General features: G+C 36.3%; 1 protein-coding gene across 3 annotated transcripts in view; it reads right to left on the bottom strand.

The window, feature by feature from the left end:
* Positions 1-25,650, bottom strand: part of LOC149834393 (exocyst complex component 5-like) — a 65,764-nt gene that overhangs the window by 18,685 nt on the left and 21,429 nt on the right. For 2 of the 3 annotated variants that reach the window (XM_090011382.1, XM_090011381.1), the window contains exons 2-10: positions 25,148-25,261; positions 24,638-24,895; positions 24,484-24,558; positions 23,532-23,633; positions 23,358-23,408; positions 23,167-23,272; positions 10,320-10,439; positions 10,139-10,230; positions 7-175 (exon numbers count right to left, since the gene is read on the bottom strand). In XM_090011382.1, the coding sequence (XP_089867508.1) occupies positions 7-175; positions 10,139-10,230; positions 10,320-10,439; positions 23,167-23,272; positions 23,358-23,408; positions 23,532-23,633; positions 24,484-24,558; positions 24,638-24,895; positions 25,148-25,261 (1,087 nt within the window). Of the gene's footprint in view, positions 1-6; positions 176-10,138; positions 10,231-10,319; positions 10,440-23,166; positions 23,273-23,357; positions 23,423-23,531; positions 23,634-24,483; positions 24,559-24,637; positions 24,896-25,147; positions 25,262-25,650 lie in introns of those variants that run through there. The other variant, XM_090011384.1, reaches the window with a different exon arrangement.

The raw sequence follows: 25,650 nt of genomic DNA, 5'->3' as shown, positions 1-25,650 counted from the left end.
TAAAACCTATAATTTCTTTGTAGAATGTTGAGAGACCACGTGTGATGTTGCTCGGGCCAGCCTGCAAGCCCTGATCCCCAAGTACCAACCTGGTGTCTGCATTCATTACTTCTAAATCAATGAACATTGGTCGAGATGCAACATAACGTTGCATTGCACTACTACCCCTGTTAAACTGCACATCACAAAAGTAGATCCAGATTAATTAAAAGCCAAATAAAAAATGTAACAATAGAACTTATGGAAATGTGTTTAAAGAGATGAGACATGCCACAAATAAATATCTTTTTAAATTACCAATATCCTAGCAAACCAAATTTAGCAGAATTTGCTGCACTATGATAAGATAGGTAAATATCAGAGGGCACTAAATAAGAATAACCAACTCAACACTTGACCAAAGTAGCCCAAAATTGGGTCATGGGCATATACATATATTTGTATATATACAATATCTAATACATATATTTATCAATAAATATATATGTTAGAGGGAGAGTCAAACTGGGTTTGACTGCTCCCAAGGCTAGAAATAGCTTGGCTCCCTCTCTTTTTAGCCTCTCTCTTCTCTACCCTCTTGTATATATGGGGGTGTTCTTCCCTTTGATTTGTAAGCCTTTTGGCACACTTTCTTTGTTGAATAGATTTATATTTTATTCGCTTTTATGGGTTTGTGAGTGTGTTCTTTTAGAACACTTTGTGGTTCACTTTGTGAGTGTTGTAAGTGGATTCCTTGAGGGAACACTTTGGTTCGTGAATTGAAGTCTTGTTGTTTCTTAACAATGCCTTGACCAAAATTTCTTAAATAAAGTTGTTAAGATCATTTGAGGAAATAGGATGTGTGGAGATAAAGTGGTCATGGAAGCATGTTTGTCCTACTAATACAGATCATGTGTCCACTTCCTATGAATTTTTTTAGCAACCGGAGAGCAAAATATTCAACAAAAATGCTTTTATTGCAGCTCCCACTCTCACACCTTGCTAGGTTGAATAATGACAAATCATATAGTTGTTTCTTTACTGAAAGAAAAAAGTGTTTACACTTCACACTACTTTTTTTCTTCTAGAAGACAGACCTGTGCTTTTCCTGAAACTCAAAAATGAAAGTTCACTGAAAACAGAAAGGACATTAGGAGAAGAGACCCAATGACAATTGGCATGCCAAGGAATAGAACACGTCTTTAAATCAGACTGGTGAGATATGAATGAGGAAACCCAATCCTATAGTGGGGGCCTAGGTAGTAAATATATCATATTGTGATAGCAACAACCCATCACCCAAGGTAGACTTGTGGAAAGCATTAATAATGTTGATCAGAATCAGCATTGTAATGCAATAGCTAGTAATAATAGGTTACACTACAGCTCTGTACTACTAGTAGCCAACCATTAAGATACACCCTATATCTAGTTGTGGCATCTGATCATAATTATACAAGAGACGTGCAACAAAGGTGTATGATGCACCCACTATTAAAATGTATTCTATATATATATATAGAGAGAGAGAGACATATACATATATATTATATATGTATGTATATATATATATAATATATATAAAAAAATTGTAATACCCGATAAGGGTAAAACTGTCTTTTTCCTTTTTATGCATATTCCCCTTGGAATCTGATTGTACTTTTTCTTCATTTATTTTTTCCTTGTCCTTTTTTTATTTTCTTTTTGACCTTGGGGGGGCCACAATATAGACGTTGGGCCCCTCCAACGGTCACAATTGTGACCGCGGGAGGGGCTCCAACGTTTATATGGAGCCCCTTCAAGGCCTCCATTCTATGTGTTATAAATAGGGGTCTTCCCCTTTGTAAATCTCTAAGCTTTTAGAAAAAACTCTTCACTATTCAATAAAGATTCAATTTCATTTTTTATGTCTTTGTGCATTTGTGATCTCTTCTATGTGTTGTGCCTTTGAGCACACTTATTTCAAGTGTTCCTCTTGTGCCATTGTGCACACATTACACATTGAGCATATAGTGCTTTTGTGCACTTTGTCTCTTTGAAGACATTTTCACATGGTATCAGAGGTTGGTCTCTAAAAGAATTGCTCGTGTATTACCTCATCCCGGTGGTCGCCTCAAAAAGCGTGCTCATACTTCATTCTTGCATTTTGGCGTGGAAAGCTCTTGTAATCCTATTGTAGTGTGACACACCATATCAAGTGAGCTTAAAAGACCTGTTGTGGTAAGTACTTATATTCTTAAAGTCTTGTCTTTTCTCTCATAAGCTTCTCAATGAAAAAAAAAAGATTCTCGCTTTTTCCTTGGTTTCAAACTCAATGGGTCAAACTATCATGTTTGGGCCGGCAATATGGACGCTCACATCATGGAAAAGGGTCTTTGGGGTTACATCCAAGGTACGATCTCGGAGCCCGAACAAAAAATCACTATAGTGGAAAAGGCGAAAATAAAAGTTCTTGATAGAGAGAAAAGAACAAAAGCATTTGAAGAATGGGAGATGAAAAATTATAAGATTCTCGCATGGATTTTCTCTTCAATTGAGACTAGAATCAATGCAAATATTTTGAAATTCAAAAAAATGTCTCAAGATTGAGAATATCTTGAGAGGATGTATATCTCAAGAGATTTATCCCACAAGTACTATCTCCAAAAAAGAGCTTTGACCCTTCAACAAGACGAATTGACCATTAGATAATATTTCACCGAATTATCATCCATTTGGGATGAGCTTGCTATCCTTGAACATAAATGGAGTGGGGAAGCTATTGAGCTTCGACACAAACAATTGGAAGATCGGTTTTTTAACTTTTTAAACGGGCTTAGACCCGAATTTGAACAAATAAGATCTTTCCTCTTGTCCGCCTTCCCTTCTCCACCGCTTGAAGATGTTCTCACTAAACTAAGTGGAGAAGAAACTTGATTGGGTATGACTAAAACAAATCCAAGTGTGCTTGTTATGCCTCCAAACAAAGATGAAAATGAAGGAGCATATGTCATGCCTAGACCGGGGAATAACTCGAAGATATATAAACCCCCGCATTTTAACAAGTTTCAAAATCAATAAGCAAGAGAAGATGGTGGCCAAAATAGAAAGATTCAAGGAAGAGACTATAGTAAGATTATTTGTCATTTTTGTAAAGAATCGGGTCACATTAAACCGGTTTGTCCAATATGAAAGAAAATGGTGGTCACGTCCACAACATTTCAACCAAATAAAGAGGAAGGACTATCCACATCCAACAATGGATCTCTATCACTAAATCAAATCATGGAAGCTCTCCAACTTCTTCTCAAGGGATCTATTTTCGGGGCCGCCATGTCAACCTTCTCTCCTCTCGGTAAGATTTCTTGGCTTTTAGATTCGAGTGCCTCCTTTCATATGACTCCAAATATTTTGATTTTTTTCGAATACACAAAAAAATCATCTTCTTCTTTTGTCTCAACTGCCAATGGTGCTTTTCTTAAAATTAAAGGATTTGGAAATTTTAAAAGTCAACATTTTTCTATTCCTAAAATTAGATTTATACCTAAGTTAAATTTAAATTTGCTTTCGGTCTCTCAACTATCGGACCATGGGTGTGATATCGAATTCTCATCAAATAAATGTTGGATACAGGATTGTCGGTCCGAGAATTTGATTGGGGAAGGCTCTAGAAAATGAGATCTTTACTACATGGAATTTCTCCAAATTCCAAAACACTCTTTTTGTAACATTACTCAACATAAAGATATAAATGTTTGGCATAAGCGACTTGGGAATCCCAATATTGTCAAGCTTTCTTATTTACATTTTGTTAAAGATCTATGTAAAGATGATTTCACTTGTAATGATTGCATTCTTGAAAAAATGAGAAGCTTACCTTTTGGACAAAGAACTATATTTACAACCAAACCTTTTGAAATTGTGCATTCAGATGTATGGGGACTGGCACCCGTTGTATCTAAAGGAGGATTTTCTTATTATGTTATTTTTGTTAATGATTATTCTAGATTTTGTTGGATCTACTTTCTCAAGCATAAACATGAAGTTTTTTTGACTTTCAAGACATATCACACGATGATAAAAAATTAATTTAATGGTAAGTTAAAAATTCTTAGAACCGATTCCGGAGGAGAATATCTCTCAAATGATTTAAAAAATTATCTTGAAAATAATGGAATTATTTATCAAAAATCATATCCCAAAACACCCCAACAAAATGGCTTAGCCGAAAGAAACCATAGACATATTATTGAAACCACTAGAACTCTACTTGTTTCTCAAAAAATCGGCCGAGGCGGCCCTTGCATTCGTCTACCTTATAAATTGCCTTCCTTCAAAGAATTTGAATAAAATATCACCTTTTGAAATTATGTACCAAAAGGAACCCGATTATAGTAGACTAAGAATTTTTTGATGTAAATGTTTAGTTCTTATTGACAAAAATGATAAACTTTCACCTAAAGTCATTCCTTGTGCATTTCTAGGATACTCAGAAACACAAAAGGGATTTAGATGCTATGATATTAAAAATGATAAATTATATGTTTCTAGAAATATAACTTTTTCGAAAAATGTTAGTGGTTTTGAAGAATGTGAATCTCATAAAGAAAATGTGAACTATTCATTTTTGTTTGAGTTGTTATCTAAAAATGAGGATATTTCTAGTGATGATGAATTAGCATATAATGATCTTAGTGATAATGAAAATATAGAGAAAAATAATAACTCTTCTTATCAATCTATGAATCACCCCATCGAAGAAAGAACATCTAGTGATCATATCATCTACACACATAGAGATAGAGATACTTTTAAAAGTGCAATTGAAAAATATAGTGAATCCAGTGAGCCTTTCTCCACAAATAGCCTAAATCTTAGAAGAACCGAAAGAGTTAGAAGAATTCCTTCTAAATTTATATCTTAGGAATCCTTCTCACCTAAATATAGAGCATGTCTTAGTGTCATTCATTCATATGTAGAACCTAAAAACTTTGAAGAAGCCAAAAAAATTATTGAATGGAGGGAAGCCATGGATAATGAACTTAGAGCTCTTAGAAAAGCTAAAACTTGAAAAATCCAAGATCTTCCCAATGGTAAGAAGACAATAAAATGTAGATGGGTTTTTAAAGTAAAGACCAAGAGTGATGGGTCTCTTGAAAGATATAAAGCTTGTTTAGTTGCCAAAGGGTATAATCAAGAATATGGAATAGACTACGATGAAACCTTTGCCCCCGTTGCACATATGGTTACTCTTAGGTGCCTTGCTATGATTGCTTTAATTAAAAAATTGAACATATATCAAATGGATGTCAAAAATGCTTTTTTAAATGGTGATCTAAACGAAGAAGTTTACATGGATACTCCTCCAGGAATGGATGTTCCTAAAGATAAAGTTTTTCGCTTACGAAAAACCCTTTATGGATTAAAACAAGCTCCCAAGGATTGGTATGATCGTTTTAAAATTTTAATGATAGAAAATGGATTTACCTCATGTTATACTAACACTACTTTGTTTATAAAGAAATCTGATACAGGAATTGTGATCTTGTTATTATATGTTGATGATACGTTAGATTACAGGTGATGATGTCAAAGGAATCAAGAAAATTAAATGTACATTAACAGCAAAATTTGAAATGTCGGACTTAAGATTTCTAACATATTTTTTAGGCATTGAAGTTGACTTTTCTCACAGAGTTATTTTTTGTCTCAAACTAAACTTGCTTGTGAGGTCATTAACAAGTCAGAAATTACTGATGACAAAATTTATGAAACTCTTGAAGTTGTAGGATCAAAGATGAAGATTGATGATCAGATTCCTCTAGAAGATCACACTCCTTACAAGCAACTTGTTAGATCACTGATGTATCTTAGCATTACCGAGTCAGATATCTCTCATGCAGTACATGTTTCTAGTCAATTTTAGCATGCCCCTACATCAGTGCATATGAGTGTCATTCTTCGAATTATTAGATATATAAAAAGGTCCATAAATAAGGGAGTATTTTTATCTTTATCTTTCGAATTAAAGTTAATTGCTTATACTGACTCTGATTGGGAAGGTGACCTAAATAACCGTCACTCCACCATTAGTTTTTGTATTTTTTTAGGGGAATCATTACTTTCTTGGAGATGCAAAAAACAATAGAGGGTGTCTCTATCTTCTACTGAGGCTGAGTATCGAGCCATGGCAACTACAACCATGAAAATTGTGTGGATTCGACGATTGTTGAAAGATATGGGGGTTCGTGCTCTAAGACCTACAACGTTGTGTTGTGACAACAAAAGTGCAATATATATTATCAGAAATCACACTTTTCATGAGCGCACGAAGCATATCGAGATGGACTGCCACTATATTAGAGAAGAATACCTGAAGAAAGTCATTGATCTCCCTTACGTGACATCAGAATATCAACTGGCTGACTTCTTTACCAATGAGCATTGTTCACCTAGATTTAATTTTCTTCTTGGCAAACTTTCGATCATCACACCATAAGTTTGAGAGGGGATGTTAAAATGTATTATATATATATATAAAATTTTCGTAATACCCGATAAGGGTAAAACTGTCTTTTTCCTTTTTATGCATATTCTTCTTGGAATATGCTTGTACTTTTTCTTCATTTATTTTTTCCTTTTTCTTTCTTTATTTTCTTTTTCTTTTTGACCTTGGGGGGCCTACAATATAGATGTTGAGCCCCTCCAACATGTAAGCAGGTTTTTCAAGGGCTTCAAAAATCAATGACCCACAACTTGCCCGAACTTGATAAATAAAAAAAAACATATTTTTACGTTGAAAAAATATGATCCAAGGTGTGCTTCCTAGCAAGCAAAACATGTTGAACACATCTATGAGGTTGATTTGAGTGGAAACCAATTGCACCTATGATTTTTTGACTAGATTGTACATACTTTACACAGTAGCAAATATTTATTCTATATATAAATATATATATGGGATAACATTTGGTAATGGCATCATATGACAAACACCTCTAGATCTCCATGGTGCAGGTTGTTTTGGTCCATTTGGACTTTGTAGATGTGTTCAACATGTTGCAAATAGTAGGTATCAGCTTTTGAATCATGTTTTTTCTACCAAAAAACACGATTTTATGACCCAAGAAAGTATTGTGCTTTATAGACCATTGATTTTTAAAGCCTTATGAAAACATGCCTACAAGTCATAATTGGACGATTCAAGAGCCAAATCCCACTAAGCAAAACATTTAGATCACATTTGTAAGGTTAATTTGATGAAAAACAACCAAAAAATGGAAAAAAAAGAGGCATTTGTACCTCACGTCACCATTACCAAATGTTATCCCTATATTTATAAAAGAGGGTAGCTGCCTACTCCTATCCGTGCCTATTGGGCTTATGAAGGTTTTTCTCATGTCTTTCTCAAATCTGACTATATAAAAGTGTTATAGGAATGAACTCTTGGATCTTCTTATCATGACATGTGGATACGTTTTCAAACCAACGGTCTATTAATTTTCATAAATATTCAATTTGAAAAATTCACATTCTTTCATTGAAAAATAATGATCCAAGTGTCATTTTTCTAGCAAATCGACCATGCCGAATGAATTTGCGCAGTCAAATTCGCAAAAAATGCCCTAAAAATCCTCATTCACTCATGGTATCCTAATTTTGGTAGGCACCTGATCTCTCTCTCTCTCTCTCTCTCTCTCTCTCTCTCTCTCTCTCTCTCTCTCTCTCTCTCTCTCTATTATATATATATATATGGGATAGCATTTTCTACACTCGTGGGTAAGGAACCCCTTAGTTAGAACTCATAGGAGAAGGTTGTTTTGACCAAATCTGACCTCATGGTTGTGTAAATATGTTTTTTTGAGGTATAAAAATTTGGTACATTGCAAGTCGTTAATTTTTCAACCCTCATAAAATCTGACATATATGTCAAAAAAATATGATCCAAAGGCTAGTTTCTACTAAACTTAATATGTGGATCACATAGGCCAGATGTGCAAAAATGTAAAAGAATAAAAATATTATATTTTTCCACTAGGGGGTTACTTACCCACAAGGATAGCAAACATTATATATATATATATAGAGAGAGAGAGAGAAGATATGATGGTTCTATACCATGATACCACATATAGGAAAAGTGTCACAATAATTCTTTGTTTATGTCTTCAAGATCTGAAGTGCCGTCATTCTTTTATATGTAGATGACATGATTATTATGAGAAGCTCTGACAAAGTTACTAAGATCTAAAGTGTCTCCTGTAAAGCATTTAAAATAAAACCTTTGGACAGTTTGTGTTATTTTGTATCTATATGAAGTGGAGATAGGCAAGAACCATATTAAGTTGTCACAACAAAAATAGGCATATGATAGCTTCAATGATATAATATGCATAATTGTGAACAAATTGACACCCAAGCTGTTATTATAAAAAGCTTCTTAAAGAAGATGGGGAGTTATATAAGAATCTAAAAAGATATAAGAACATGGCAGGAGCATTCCAGTACTTAACTATCACAAAAATCAAATATACAGTGAACCAGGTATGTTAGTTTGTGCATAACCTTGCAGTGGTTCACATGAAAGCCTTGAAGAGAATCATATTTAATATGTTAAAGGCACATAGGGAAATGATCTCAAATATTTATAAGAATATTCTTTTTTCAATGTCACATTTCCAGTTCATTGTTGGTTCTTCCAATTCAGACTGGGTAGGTGATCCAGACACGAGACAATCTATTCCGGAGCATTGAGTTTTCTTACAAGAAACCTCACAACCAGCCGGAGTAAGACTCAGAAAACGTCAGAAACAAAGGCTGAATATAAAGCATTAGCCAGTTTCGTTGTAGAGATGATATGAACAAGGAGTTTGCTGACAGCCTTGAAAATGAAACCACAAAAGTCAACAATAATTTGTGATAATAAAAGTGCAATTGCTTTATTCTCAATCACATTTTACATGATAGGTCCCAGCATTTTCAGATAAATGATTGCTTCTTGCATAAAAGGGATCAAGTAGAAGCAGTAAGTTTAAAACTGGTCAAGTTGGGGATATTTTCACAAAATGAATTATCTAGACCTCAGCATAGCTATTTGAAGGATAAGTTCTGCATGTTCAAGCACAATGTACAACTTCAGGGGGAAGTTAAACAGTGGAAGTTTTGTATGTTTGTGTCTTTTACTTTATTAATGGCATCATTAATTGGTGGCAGATATTGTAATTCACTCCAAATCAGCATAGCTATTTGAAGGATACGTTCTTCATGTTGAAGCATGATGTACATCTTAAGACGTAGTGTTAAGCAGTTTAAGTTTTGTAATTTTAGTCATCATTTGTGTCATTTACTTTATTATTGATGTCACTTACCGGTCACAGATATTGTAATTCACTCACAATTAATTGTTAACAAGCCTCATGAGTTCAATCTTGTAATTTATAATAAATGTAGAATTTACGTTATTCTAGGGCTTCTTATACAAATCAAAATATTATAGGTGCAGCCCTCACCTAAGAGAGAAATTGTCAAAAGGCCACAGCTGCAACTCCTAAGCTCTTTTACCTCCATCAAACTTGTAATTTTCATTTCATTGATGTCAACAGTAAGTTAAGGTCAAGGTGACATTCTGATTGGTGACTTGATCAGATAAAATGTAAAACAATCTTCAAATAGTGCATCTGATGATGACAGAATGCATATCATGGATGTGAGTACATAACATATTAACAACCACTCTATCTATTTCCAAGCAAGGTGAGAACTTGAAGCCTGATGCTGCTTGTGTATTTTCAATAACTTGCATTTTTGGTTTGCATGTCAGTACCATAAATTCTAAAGAAAAATGCGAAGCAAGTTTCCCTTTTTTCCAAAGAAGTGGACAGCTTATAAAAGCCATGTAATCATAACCAATTTTATCACAATAGCAAACTCTGACGCCACTAAGAGCATATACCAGATTGTTTCCCAAGAATTTTTTGTGATAAAGAACTGAGAAATTAATGGACAACATTGATGGTAATGGCAGGACCTGCAGTGTGCGTAAAGCTTATGATATTGCAAGTGATTATTTTCATTTTATAAATTAAAAAATGAGATTATTAATAGGAAATTTTCAAATCCACCAATATTTGAATCATTTTCATGTTAATAAAGATCACAGAAGACTATCAGAATCAACCACCTGTGACAAAATTTTTGCACATTCCGCCATTGTGGACAATTCCTGTCTCTGTGATGCTGCATCAAATCGTGCAAGCAATCTATTCTCAAGTTCTACAACACAAAATAACAATGAGCATGGCTTAGTTAAGTGCATGCCATAAACAAATAGCATAAAGAAAGTCATTTAGTTCATTCTATACCATTGCAGTAATCCTGAAGATTTGCAACGGCAGTTTCGAGCCCCCTGCTTGCATTTGCAGCACCAACAACAGATGTTGCAGCCATACCATGTCGTCCAATGTCCTCCTCAGCAAATGCACCTGAAATGATGATTTGGGTATTCAATAAATAGCTAAGCACACAACCAAAAGCACAAGTAACAATGCCAGTTTCATTCATAATGAAATCTAAGACGAGAACACAACACAAGAAGGAAAAATGGAAAGAGCATATCTGCTATGTTCATTAGGATAACAAAATTTTTACCCCAGATGATACTTACCTCTCAGAATATTTATTGGGAGTTGCATAAACTATTATCCCCAAAAGAAAATTTAAGATATTTATGTAAAATTGTCTACGACGAGACAATACGCATACAAGCACAAATACTTTATGAAAGATGTGCACGAAGGCACTCATACAACACTTGAACAAAATATGCACAAAAGCGTAAAAGTAGCAAACATGCACTAAGGCATGTATTTTATAGAAAAGAGAAAATGTTGGAAACTTTCAAGCTTAAGGAATAACAAGGGGAAACACCCCTATTTATACAAAAGCAAAGGGGTACATGGGGGGCTCCCAAAGGAGTCGTTGGGGGGGCCCAACGACTCTATTGGGGGGACCCCCAATGCACCTTTATGAAAAAAGAAAAAAGAAAAAATAGAAAAAAAAGAAATACAAAAAATAAAAGGAAATTACAACATATTCCAAGTGGAATATGCGCAAGATGTGAAATTACAAGGATACCCTTTTCGGGTATAAGAAAATAAAATATGTATATATATATAAGTATATATATTTATACTTACAAGTTACAACAATGGTTTTGGAGATACATTTTAACACCCCCCCTCAAACTTACGGTGCGATAACCGCAAGTTTGTTAAGAAGGAAATGAAATATGGGCGAACAAAGAGCTTTTGTGAAGAAGTCCGCAAGTTGATACTCAGACGTCACGTACGGTAGATCAATGACCTTCTTCCAGTATTCTTCCCTGACATAATGACAGACCATCTCTATATGCTTTGTTTGCTCGTGAAAGGTGTGATTCTTGGCAATATAAATTGCACTTTTGTTGTCGCAGCATAGCTTTGTTGGTTCTCTGATAAGCACTCCCATATCTTCCAAAAGGCGTCGGATCCATACAATTTTCATGGTAGTGGATGCCATGGCTCTATATTCTGCTTCAGTGGATGACAGAGAGACCTTGTGTTGCTTTTTACATCGACATGAAATCAAAGACCCTCCTAAGAAAACACAAAAGTCAGTGGTGAAGTGACGGTTATTAGGGTCACCTCCCCAATCTGAGCCAGTATAAGCAAGTAATTTTAATTCAGAAGAGAAAGATAAAAATACTCCCTTATTCACTGTTCCCTTTAAATATCTGATGATGAGAAGAACAACACTCATATGAACTGGTGTAGGGGCGTGCTGAAACTAACTAGCGATGTGAATAGCATGTGACAAATCTGCCTGTAAGGAGTAGGATCGGTTAGAAGAACACCGTCATCAATCTTCATTTTTTATCCCACGACTTCAAAAGTTTCGCAGACTTTGTCATCAGAAATCCCTGACCCGTCAATAATCTCACAAGCAAGTTTAGACTGAGATAGGAAGTAACTACGTTGAGAATAGGCAACCTCAATTTCAAGAAAGTATGTCAGAAAACCCAAGTCTGACATCTCAAATTTTGAAGTCAAGACGGACTTAATACCCTTGACTCCTTGAACATCATCACCTGTAATTAACATGTCATCAACATAAAGCAATAGTATCACAATTCCTGCATCAGATTTTCTAGTAAACAAAGCAGTATCAGTATAACAGGAGGAAAAACCATTTTCCAGCATTACACTGGTCAATCTATCATACCAGGCTTTGGGGGCCTGTTTCAAACCATAGAGAGCCTTTCGAAGACGAAAAAATTTATCTTTAGGAATCTCCATGCCTGGTGGAGCATCCATATAAACTTCTTCGTTAAGATCACCATTCAAAAAAGCATTTTTCACATTCATTTGAAAAATGTTTCAATTTTTAATAGATGCAATAGTAATAAGACATTTAACTGTAACCATTCGGGCTATAGGAGCAAAAGTTTCATCATAATCAATTTCATACTCTTGCCCATATCCTTTTGCGACTAAGCGAGCTTTATACCTTTCCAGTGATCCATCGCTCTTAGTCTTAAACTTAAAAACCCATCGACAACCTATAGTTTTATTTCTTATAGGTAGAATTTGGAAATCCCAGGTTTCAGCCTTCCTAAGAGCGTTAAGTTCCTTTTGCATAACTTCTTGCCATTCTATACATTTTTTAGCTTCAAAATTTCTAGGTTCAAAATAAGAGTGAATAGCACTAAGACAAGCCCTATATCGGGGTGACAAGGAATCAAACTAGACAAAATGAGTTAGAGGTCTCCTATTCCTTTCAGATCTTTTGTGGTCGAGAGTAGGAACAAACTCACTATATTGATCAATAGCACTTCTAAAGGTATCTTGGTTTCTTCGAGAATAAGTTATTGGATCACTTGAAATTCTACATTTTTGTTCATTAGGTGAGTTATATTCACCAACATCACCATCATTTTCTCTATCATGGTTTGATGATACATCATCATCACTAGACATGTCATCATTGCTAGATAATAAGTCAAATAAGGAGTAATCAATATTTTCTTGTTGAGAAACATTTTTTTCAAAGCCGCTTTCATTTTCTAAGAATGTTACATTTCTTGAGACATATAATTTATCATCTCTAAGGTCATAACAATGAAACCCTTTTTGAGTTTCAGACTATCCGAGAAAGGCACAAGGAATAGTCTTGGGAGAGAGCTTGTCATTTTTATCAGTAAGTATAAAACACTTACACCCTATGTCACAGGGATTCGGCTAGGAGGGTACCGCACCCGCGTCGACGCGACTCGACGCGGGTGCGGGTGCGGGTGCCGCACCGGATGCGGTCAACCCGATCCTGGGTGCGTTGACCGCACCCAGGATCATTAAGGTCCATTTAAAAAAAAACAAATCGCCCAAATGGGCTTACGAAATTTTTTTTTAAAAAAATTATGCAGCTGACAGGATCATTAAGGTCCATTAATGCTGTCAGCTGTCTGTCAGCTGCTGACAGCTGGAAAAAAAAAAAACCCGCCTATTCCCCTGACCCCCTTTATATATATATATATATATTACATTTTTGCCCCTGCCGCACCCCCGCACCCGGGTTTTTTGGAAGTGCTGAATCCCCGCACCCGCACCCGCGCCCGCACCCGCACCCATGTGACATAGCTTACACCCAAAGACTCGTAACCTATTATAATCAGGTTCAAGCTTATGTAATACCTCAAAAGGAGATATTTTTTCCAATATCCTAAATGGTAAGCGATTTATCAGATAAACAGAAGCAAGAGCTGCTTCAGCCCAAAAGTTTTTAGGAATGTTTTGGGATATAAGAAGGGTCCTAGTGGTCTCAATGATGTGTTTATGTTTCCTTTCGGAAAACCCATTTTGTTGAGGAGTTTTAGGACAAGACCTTTGGTGAACAATTTTGTTATCCTCAAGATACTCCTTAAATTGATTGAAGAGATATTCATATCCAGAATCACTTCTAAATATCTTTATGTTATTGTTGAATTGATTCTTGATCATTGTAAGAAAAGTTTTGAAACACGAAAATACTTCATGTTTGAACTTAAGAAAATAAATCCACGAATATTTGAAAAAGTCACCCACAAAAAATTACATAATAAGAAAAGCCTCCTTTTGAAGCAACAAGTGAGGGTCCCCAAACATCTGAATGAACAATTTCGAAAGTTTTAGAAGAGAACATAGTTCTTTGCTCAAAAGGCAAACTCCGCATTTTTCAGAGAATACAATCAAACAACAACAACAACAACTACGCCTTCATCCCAAAACAATTGGGGTCGGCGATATGAACCAAAAAAGAAAATCATTTTGGGTCTTCCACATGAATCCTTCTCCTCCAATCATTTCTAACCAATGCCATGTCCTCGGTGAGGTTCAAAGCATTCATATCCTTTCCTATCACCTCCATCCATGTCTTCCTAGGCCTACCCCGACCTCTTTTAACTAATATATTTTCCCTTTCTCCATCCTTCTAACTGGAGCATCATTAGGCCTTCGCCGAATATGTCCAAACCACCGTAAACGATTCTCTCTCATCTTATTTTCAATGGGTGCAACGCCTACCTTCTTACGTATCTCCTTGTTCTGAATCTTATCTTTTATTGTATTTCCACACATCCATCTCAGCATACGCATCTCAGCTACACTCATTTTTTGAATATGATGTCTCTTGGCAGCCCAACATTCTGTACCATATAGTAGAGCGGGCCCATATGGACTCTCTTCAAGTTCCAATTTTTTTTGTAATGTTGCCCGACACAAAGATATAAATGTGTGGCACAAAAGACTTGGTCATCCTAATATCACCAATTTATCTTATTTATACTTTACAAATGACCTATGTAAAAATTCATTTAGGGACATATGGGTTTGATATGCCCCGGTTCTTTACAGAAATGACAAATAATTTTGCTATAGTCCTTTTTCCCTCTTTACCCACCATTTTCACTTTGATTTTGTGGTTTAAAGTAAGGAGGACGATAGGTTTTTACATTGTTTCCGGGTCTTGATATGGCATTGACCTCATTGTTTTCTTCATAATTACAAGGAACCGCAAGAACATTTGATCATTGTTTACATAAACCCATACGAGTCTCCTCACCACTTAATTTGGTGAGTACATCTTCAAGAGAGGGAGGAGTAAATGATGATAGAAGAGATGACCTTATTTGCTCAAATTTGGGCCTTAGCTCATTCAAAAAGTTGAAGAACCGATCTTATTTAAGTTGCTTGTAACGGAGTTCAATCGCCTCTCCACTCCATTTTGGTTCAAGCATGGCAAGCTCATCCCAAATGGAAGAAAGATCGGCAAAATATTCCCTAATAGTCATTTCACATTGAGTAAGAGAGAGAGAGAGCCTTCTTTTGAAGGTAATAATTATGAGATAAGTCTCTTAACGTATACATTTTCTCAAGATAATGTCAAGCTTCCGATGCTTTCTTGAACTTAATAATGTTGGCATTAATCTTAGTTTTAACGGATGAGAAAAAACAAGAAAGAATCTTGAAATTTTTCATTTTTCATTCATCGTGCTTCTCACAATACTCTTCAAGGGATTTGATTTTTTCTTCTCCCTCAAGAATCTTGATTTCACTTCTGTTTACCACGGTAATTTTTTGTTTCGGTTCCGGAATTGTGCCTTGCACATAACCCCATAGCCCCTTTCCTTTTACATGAGCCTCCATGTTCCCGGCCCAAACATGATAGTTGGACCCATTTAGTTTGAAGCCAAGAGCAAAATGAGACTCTTTTTCACCCATTAAGGAGTAAAGAGGAAGGGAGAAAATGTGTACCAATACAAGATTTCAAAATCTGACTTGCACAAGATTCTTCTAAAATATTTGAGAAACAAGATCCACCACTTCAAACTTCAAGGATCCGAAGGCACGCTTTTCAAGGCACTCGAAAAAGAAGAATCCCATGATCCTCTATCACCAACCTTGCTCTGATACCATGTAAAAGCCCCCAACGGTCACATTTGTGACCGTTGGGGGTCCCCAATGACTCTATTGGGGGGACCCCCAATGCACCTTTATGAAAAAAGAAAAAAGAAAAAATACAAAAAAAAAGAAATACAAAAAATAAAAGGAAATTACAACATATTCCAAGTGGAATATGTGCAAGATGTGAAATTACAAGGATACCCTTTTCGAGTATAAGAAAATAAAATATATATATATATATATATATATTTATATAGAGAGAGATACGTATACATATATGATATATATGTATATGTATCTCTATATATATTTATACTTACAACAATGGTTTTGGAGATACATTTTAACAATTTAGACCTTATATTCATATTAATAATGCTGAAGTAAATGAGAGTATATGAATTTGATAGTATCTAGATAGACATCAAGACCTGGTTCGGAAAAAAAGAAACAATCTAGAAAAAATACAAAGTTTTGATGATGAAAAAGTTGTAATCTTTATGTAAGGGAAACAAAAGGGTATAACTTATTTTGACAGAAAATAACAAACCATTACCAGCCCCAACATTACAATGATTGAACACAATGGGATAAATGTTTGTTTTATCACTAGTCAAGTATAAGATTACTGTCATCTTCTAATCTTTTTGCATAGAAAATAACAAACCATTACCAGCCCCCTGAAAAGAAGTCGCTATTGGGTCTGTGTAGGACCGGACCCGACTTCTATACCGGATCGGATCAAGATCCAAACATAGAGTGTTGTAATTCTGTTTGTTATTAAAGGGTATTTTTGTACACTAAAAGTATGTATTAGTTAAATACTCATACCCTAATACAATGAGAACACGCTGAACACTTTAACGTGTTATTTTTCTGCAGCCTTTTTCCCAATATCGTGTTTCTCCTTTCTTGCACAGGTGAACGTGGAGATCATCGTATTTTAACATGGTAACAGAGCTGTTAAAACTGGGCCTGGGATTGTTTTTTCAGAAGGAATGACCAAGGAGATGATCTCATTTTTCAACCCCGATTTCTGCATCTTCTTCCTCTTTTTCCAACCCCGATTTCTGCGTCTTCTTCCTCTTTTCTTTTCTGTTTCAGATCTGGTAAGAACGTCAACACCTTCTTCTTCTTTCCTCTTCAGATTTATTCATGTGTCTTCTTCCTCCTCTGTTTCAGTTCTGAACAGATTTGTTTTCTTCTTCAGATCTGAATCTCTAGAGATTCAGAATCAGTTAATCTGTTCTAAAAGAGAAACTGCCGCCTACCTACACTCCTTTTTTCTTAAACCAAAGGGGTTCTCGTTTTGGGTCTCTCAACGTCGTTTTGGGTTTCTCGACGTGAAGAGACATCGATCAGTTTCTGGCAATTATACTCTCTGAAATTAATATTTCTACTGTCTCAGTCTGCAATATCTTTTATCTTGAAGTATTCATATTCTCGTTTTGTGTTTCCACTTAATATGGAACTAACTTAATGTTGATATTCAGTTAGTTGACCAGTTTTTCTTTCTGATCATACCCGAATATAATATATCTGTCATACTTCAAAAAAAAAGGGACAGAATATTCGAGTAACTGAGTTCTTTGTGAGTTAAAAATTTGGTCCAGAAATTTGTGAGTTAAAATTTGGTCCAGAAATTTTTCTTGAAATTTCTCTTCTTTCCTTTTCACAATATCTTCCAATGGACTCAACTTTCCCACAGTTAGGCCTTTCCTCTAACTTTCTTAGCCAATTAGTCTTTGAAAAGCTGAATAATTTCAATTTCTTGACCTGGAAAAGGCAGATTGTTCCTTTTATAAAGAGTCAGGATCTCTCTGGTCATCTGGATGAATCAGTCTCACCCCCTCCAAAGTTCACTTCGCAGAAAAAGGACGATAAAAGGGCGCAATCTATTGTTCTTCTCAAAAATCCAGATTATGTTGCTTGGGTGAAAAGAGATCAAGCATTAGTGGCATACATCACCTCAACACTCTCACAAAAAGTTCTTATAGCCATTCGCGATGATTGTTCAGCCAAAGAACTATGGGACCAGTTAGTTCAGACATATTCACAGATCTTTGAAGCGAGAATCGTGTTTCTCAAGCGAGAATTTCAAATGTTAAAGAAAGATTTGATGTCTATTATGGAGTACTAGAATAAAATGAAAGGCATCACAGATCAACTGACTATTGTGAGATGTCTCGCCAGTGATAAAGACAAGGTGCAACAGACCTTGAGTGGATTGGGGTCGGACTATCATGTTCTGGTGACGTCTTTGCTGTGTCTCCCAAAGCTTCCAAAATTTGAAGATCTTCGTGCAAAGCTACTGCAGTATGAAATGACCTTGAAAGGGTTTTTTGAGGACACTCATGCGCATTCAAGAACTCAGGATGTGCTGGCCACGGGGCTAACTTATGGTAGAGATAGAGGAGGAAATTTCTTTCGAGGAAGGGGAGGACAAGGGAGAAATGCTTTTGGGGGTCATGGTCTACTTGCAACCCCCAATATACAGGGACAAAGGCCCATTCCTACTTGCTTCCTATGCAAAAAGAAAGGGCATATTAAAGCAAATTGTTGGTTCAACCCTCAAAATAAGGGAAAACCCCCACAAACAGATGCTAAGAGGGATGGAGAAGTAAAGGAGTTGCTATTGGCAGGCTTAAATATGAAACAAAATGATAAAGGTATTTGGTACGTCGACTCCGGAGCTGCGACCCACGTCTCGGGTGATGCGGGTAAGCTCTTGAATCTTACTCCTTATGTTGATAAGAATAGCATAGTCACAGGAGATGGTTCTCATCACTCTATCTCACATATTGGAAATGTCATTATACCCATGTCCAAATCTTCTCTTAATCTTTCAAATGTTATTCATGCTCCTAATATTCAAAAGAATATTGTTTTTGTCTCAAAACTTGTTGATGATGTTAACGCCTCAGTTGAATTTACTCTCTCTTCTGTTTATGTCAAGGATCTCCGCACGAGGGAGACATTCGCTGATTGAAAGAGACTAGGCAACATGTACATTTTTCAAGAAGATCCCTCATTCTCTGTTCATTCTGCTTGTTCATCCTTGAAGCCTCATCAGCATCAATCATTTGTTTCTTCCGATTATGTGTTTGTCATTTCTGAATGTAATAAGCCAACTCTTTGGCATAGTCGTTTGGGTCATTGTGGTCGTCATTTTATTAAAAAACTTGTCTTGAATAATTTCATTCCTAAGTCCAGTCTGAGTTTAGAAGCCAGTGATAATAAAGTGTCCTAGTTGTCACTTATGTAAGAGTCGTGTTTTGCCTTTCAATTCAATCAATAAGAGAGCTTCAAGGCCCCTTGAGGTCATATGTTCTGATGTCTGGGGTCTTGTCTCAATTGCTTCTGTTTCCGGCAATAAATATTACCTTATTTTCATTGATAGTTATTCACGTTATACTTGAATATTTTTTATGAAATACAAATCAGAAGTTTTTGGATTGTTTCAAAATTTCCATTCCTTTGTCAGAAATCATTTCTCTACAAACATTCTCAATTTCCAATGTGATGGAGGAGGTGAATTCTCCTCTAGTGATTTTGTTAGTTTTCTTCAGCATAATGGGATAAAGAGAAGAGTGTCTTGCCAACATACACCTCAACAAAATGGGATTGCTGAGAGGAAACATCGACATATTGTTGAGAGTGCAATGAGCATGATGCGTGGAAGTAATCTCCCTATCACCCTATGGACAGAAGTTTTTCACTCCGCAGTCCATGTGTTGATTGGCTGCCCATGACCATTTTAGAAAATAAGTCACCATTTTTCTTCCTATTTGGCATTCATTCCGACTATCATGAATCACGTGTGTTTGGATTTGTTTGCTATGTTCATGTTGACGGTTCATTGAGACATAAGTTTCAGGACAAAGCCTTAAAGTGCAGGTTTGTGGGATATGCTGAAGACTACAAGGGGTATAGGTGCTATGATCCATTGAGCAAACGTGTCAAAATATCGAGAAATGTTGTTTTTGACGAGATGAATTTTGGCAATCAACCTGCTAATCCAAGCCTTCATGTTGCTACTCCAAGCCCCAGTGTTGAGGTATACTATCCATGGTTAAATTCAGAACTCTTCTCCAATACTAGGGATGATTGCCCTACAGGTTGTCGTCAGGAAGAGGTATGTGAGGAATCAACAAATACCTCTCAACCAGAAGAGGTTACCACACAAAACTTGGAGCCAGTAAGGTATAAAGGTGTTGTGTACACCCGGCGTGAGAAAGACCCCTCATCAATCCCTTGCACAGATATTGGTCCTTCTAATTCCGCTCCACAGATGTTGGACATCAGAAGATCCACCCGGACCCGACATCCGCTTGACAAGTGGGTAAGCTATAAAAAAATTTCTTTGGATTTTCAATTGTTCCTAACGTCCATAAATAAAGAGGATGAGCCTCTCACATTCTATCAAGTTGTGAGTTCCAGAAGATGGATCGAAGCGATGAATGAAGAAATGGAAGTCTTACATGAATGTGGTACATGAAAAGTTGTGCCTAGACTAGTAAATAGAAATATGGTTGGGTCGAAGTGGGTGTACAAGATAAAATATAAACCAGATAGGAGCATTGAAAGGTATAAAGCTAGACTCGTAGCCAAAGTGTTCACACAAGAACAAGGACAGGACTTTGATGAAACTTTCAGTCATGTTGTTAAGATGAGTACCATTCGTATTGTGTTGAGTCTAGCCATTGAACATGGATGGACATTGAGCCAACTAGATTTAAAAAATGTTTTTTTACATGGAAACCTGAAAGAGGAAGTTTATATGGAACAACCCACTGGGTACGCAGAACAAGATGCCAATCAGTATGTATGCAAGTTGAAAAGAACACTCTATGGATTAAAACAAGCTTCTCGGTCATGGTTCGAGAGTTTTTCACTGGAAATACAGAAGCACGGTTTCTCTCGGTCTCTTCTAGATCACTCATTATTCATTCACAATGAACAAGATGTCACCACTCTTCTACTGATATACGTATATGATATTATTATCATAGGGAACTGCAAAGGTCAAACTGAGGAAGTAAAGAAGTTATTAAATCAGAGATTCAAAATGAAAGATCTGAGAGATCTGCGGTATTTTCTTGGGGTGGAAGTTGATAAGACGTGTGATACCCTTACTCTTACTCAACACAAATACACAATAGATATTCTTAGTAGGGCAGGCATGAAAGATTGTAAGCCATTAGCAACTCCAAGTATCATCCATCAGAAACTGAGTTCTAAAGAAAGAGATTTATATGAGGATCCCACTAGGTATCGCAGCATAGTCGGCATGCTGCAATACCTAACTTTTACTAGACCCGACATAGTGTATTCGGTTAATCAGGTATCTCAGTTTATGCATGAACCTCATACACCGCACATGGAGGCAGTTAAGCGAATACTACGGTATCTAAAAGGTACAGTTGGCGATGGGCTGGTGTACAGAAAAAGTGAATCAAATCTAGGTGGCCATGAAATCATTATTTATGTTGATGCTGATTGGGCGGGTGACCCAGATGAACGACGGTGAGTATCTGGTTATTGTAGTTTCATTGGGTCGAACATGGTCTCTTGGAGTAGTAGAAAGCAAAAGGCAGTTGCTAGGTCGAGTATTGAGGCTGAATATAGATCGATGGTTGTTGCCACTGTTGAGGCTACATGGATAAGACATCTCCTAACAGAGATGGGAGAACCAATTGCTCGATCACTTCTGTTGTATGATAATCAAAGTGACATCAATATGTCTTTTAACCCCATCTATCATAGTCGAACCCAGCATATTGAGATGGATCAGCATTTTGTCAGGAAAAAGGTTGAAGAAAAGGAGATTGAGCCTATGTTTGTGCGAACTGATGAGCAAGTTGCAGATATTTTCACCAAAGGGCTGATAAAGGACAAATTCTGGTTTCTGAAAGGCAAGTTGTTCATGGTTCAAGACCATGCACAACTTGAGGGAGACTAAAAAGAAGTCGTTATTGGGTCTGTGTAGGACCGGACCCGACTTTTGTACCGGATCGGATCAAGATCCAAACATAGAGTGTTGTAATTCTGTTTGTTATTAAAGGGTAGTTTTGTACCCTAAAAGTATGTATTAGTTAAATACTCATACCCTAATACAGTGAGAACATGCCGAACACTTTAACGTGTTATTTTTCTGCAGCCTCTTACCCAATATCATGTTTCTCCTTTCTTGCACAGGTGAACGTGGAGATCATCATATTTTAACACCCCCAACATTACAATGATTGAACATAATGGGATAAATGTTTGTTTTATCACTGGTCAGTCCACAGAAGCATAAGATTACTGTCACCTTGTAATCTTTTTGCATAGAGGTAGGTATATTTGGAAAATTATGTGTATGTTTCCATGATGCCAATTATAGTGCAAAGATTACAGTGAATGATATGTAGAGTAATGATTAACCATCTGTTACAACCTTGTTCAGATCTCGCAAAAAATGAACCAAGACTAAGTTGATTGGCTGGCTCACCCTCCCAATAGTTCGATAACTTTAAAAACTCATGTCCATCACAAGTAACCATGTTTTAATAAAAATAGGCAATATCAGACTTGCAATTGCTTCATGCAGTTCTTTTGCTCAGCAATTCATGCCCCTATATAGATGGATGCATGATAAGAGTTTCCATATTAATAGAAACTGCATGTTTGAAACCAGCATCGCTGATATTCCATGATAAAACGGTTACAAGGAAATTTTTAAACAAAATGAACTTGAATTGCTGAAAGGCCTAATCTGGAAGCAGTTACCACTATAACTCATTTATGCAACTTCAAGAGATGTTAAGGTGAATCCTGAAAGCAATCATTTCTTTATAATATCTGTTTCTAATTGCCAATCAATAATCCATATTAATAGAAACTGCATGTTTGAAACCAGCATTGCTGATATTCCATGATAAAAAGGTTACAAGGAATTTTTTAAACAAAATGAACTTGAATTGCTGAAAGCCTGAAAGGCCTAATCTCGAAGAAGTTACGACTATAACTCATTTATGTAACTTCAAGAGATGTTAAGGTGAATCCTGGAAGCAACCATTTTTTTCTAATATCTCTTTCTAATTGCCAATCAACAACAGGTAGATCTATCATCAGATGTACAGGAACACATACTTCAGAAAGCAATGCATTTATCAAATTCAAAGGGGATTCACCAACTGAAATGTCAGGATGAACTCCTTAAATCCATTTGGGACAAGATGGCAATGATACCTACGTAATTTTTGTGCAACAGATGCAGCCTCAGCAACGCGGCTATCATCAGAAAATAGAGGTGAGAGTTCAATTAGATCACCCGGACTGCTGTTAAACTCCATCAAATACTGCAAATTCAAAGAGTATGTAAAATATAATAATTTTCAGAAAAAAAACAGATGCCCCATGAAAAAGCAAAACATGTACTAATACCTTTATCAGATCTATTGTTTGACTAGCAGTTTCTCTTTGAGAATCAGCACTCTGCATAATAGACCCTAAATAAATTTAGGTAACATACAGCAGCAGTCGTATCCTCCATGTTTATGGAAATAGTATTCTAAAACAATTACAAAATTGATGGTGCAGCCTTGTACACAAGATAACCTGTAAGTGGTCTCCAATTTTAGCAGCAGTCTGCCCTACACTTGAGATGCGAGAGTCCAACCTAGCAAAACTATCAAAGAGGCCATCCACACCTCTTTCCAACTGTCAAAAACAAACACATATCAAACAAGTATGAAGCTCATGTCATTGTCTAATCCTTACAAGAAAAGATTCAAACTTTCATGTTTTACGACTTTCAACTATATCAATAAAATTATGACCAGAATTTTAGATGATTCTGCCGAAAATGTTTAGTTCCACTGCAGTACAAATAAATGTCTCTTCAAAGTTCTCTTGCAGAATTTTCAACATCACCTACATGATACATCATTTTTCCTATGTTCATGCCACTATACAACAACAACAACAACAACTACGCCTTCATCCCAAAACAATTGGGGTCGGCGATATGAACCAACAAAGAAAATCATTTTGGGTCTTCCACATGAATCCTTCTCCTCCAATCATTTCTATCCAATGCCATGTCCTCGGTGAGGTTCAAAGCATTCATATCCTTTCCTATCACCTCCATCCATGTCTTCCTAGGCCTACCCCGACCTCTTTTAACTAATATATTTTCCCATTTCTCCATCCTTCTAACTGGAGCATCATTAGGCCTTCGCCGAACATGTCCATACCACTGTAAACGATTCTCTCTCATCTTATTTTCAATGGGTGCAACGCCTACCTTCTTACGTATCTCCTCGTTCTGAATCTTATCTTTTATTGTATTTCCACACATCCATCTCAGCATACGCATCTCAGCTACACTCATTTTTTGAATATGATGTCTCTTGGCAGCCCAACATTCCGTACCATATAGTAAAGCGGACCTAATAGTCGTCCTATAAAGTCCAAAAAAGATAAAAGATATGGAACAAATGAATAAAAAAATAACTGTTTAGAAGGTTTACAATTTGTTTTACATTTATTTTGCACATGTTATACTAACCTCAGAAAGAGTCTTGCGGTGCTTAGAATCTTGAACAGACACCTCCTTCTTGAGATTGTCAAGTCGTGCATCAATCTTCAAAAACAAAAGGTACAGCCAGCTGATAACAGAATGCAGCATATAAACTTCAACACCAAACAGCTTAACGATATACCTGGCAGCGCAGATCAGCCAACTCCCTGCAGGCATCTTTGAAAAGAGATAAAAGTGCATCAGCTTCGGGAAACAACGGAGCGGCAGGTTTTTGTGCAGACTTTGTGGGTTCCGGTTGGCCACGTGGATGTCCATTTGGAATAACATCTATACCACTGGCATTACTATGATCCTCTGATGGATCTTGATCTTCATCTTGAAAGGTCGGAAGCAATTCATTTACCAAGTTTCCAAATAATGCATCAAATGAGAATTCTCCCTGTAAAAATTTGGCAAAGGTACATTCAGTTGAAATGAAACTTTGCAACTAATAATTGAACTTGATGAGTGACGTCATTCATTCAAGCTCTGAGAGAAGATGTGTAATCAGATAAAAATAATGCAGAAAAAAGAAACCTTTTATGGTCATGCAAATAATTATTGAACTACAGAAGAAGCATAACTGTGTTTGAGTACAGGAGAAAGCATAAAGACAAGCACACAACCACAGAAACTGTATCAACACCAGCACCTTAAAGTCCTCTATGTCCAATATAAGTGGAAGTGAGCTGACAGATGAAGCCTTGGAAGAGGGGGCAGTTCTTCCAGCCCTAGGTGCCCGTAATCCATCTTTAGTATCTTTCATCTGTTTACAAACAAAATTCAATAGGTCAATCAGTCTACCAGAGAATATAAAGCTGCTAACTGCAACCACCATCATTGAAGGTCGTGCTTTGTCATTATGCCTTAACTCATAATTCAGAAGGGCAATCAACTATACTTGGGTGGGTCAAATTTTTCTAGAGATTACAGATAGAAAATTAAAAAATGGATAATTGCTAGAAAAAATAAATAAAAACTGAAGAAAAAATTGAATTAACATGAGCTGGTGAAACAAGAAAACAAAGTTAGAAAAAAAGAACAGAAATTTTCATATTCCAGTGGAAACTCTTTCGGTGTCGTTTGATATCCCATGAGTAGAAAGGAATGAAGGGTGTTGACTACCAGAAGCACGCAGTAGAGAACCCAAGCATC

Source organism: Nuphar pumila, chromosome 6 (assembly GCF_984573655.1).
Source record: "Nuphar pumila chromosome 6, dmNupPumi1.hap1.1, whole genome shotgun sequence".
Taxonomy (NCBI): Eukaryota; Viridiplantae; Streptophyta; class Magnoliopsida; order Nymphaeales; family Nymphaeaceae; genus Nuphar; species Nuphar pumila.
The sequence above is the reverse complement of the archived record's forward strand: the minus strand, read 5'-3'. Positions and strand labels throughout refer to the sequence as shown.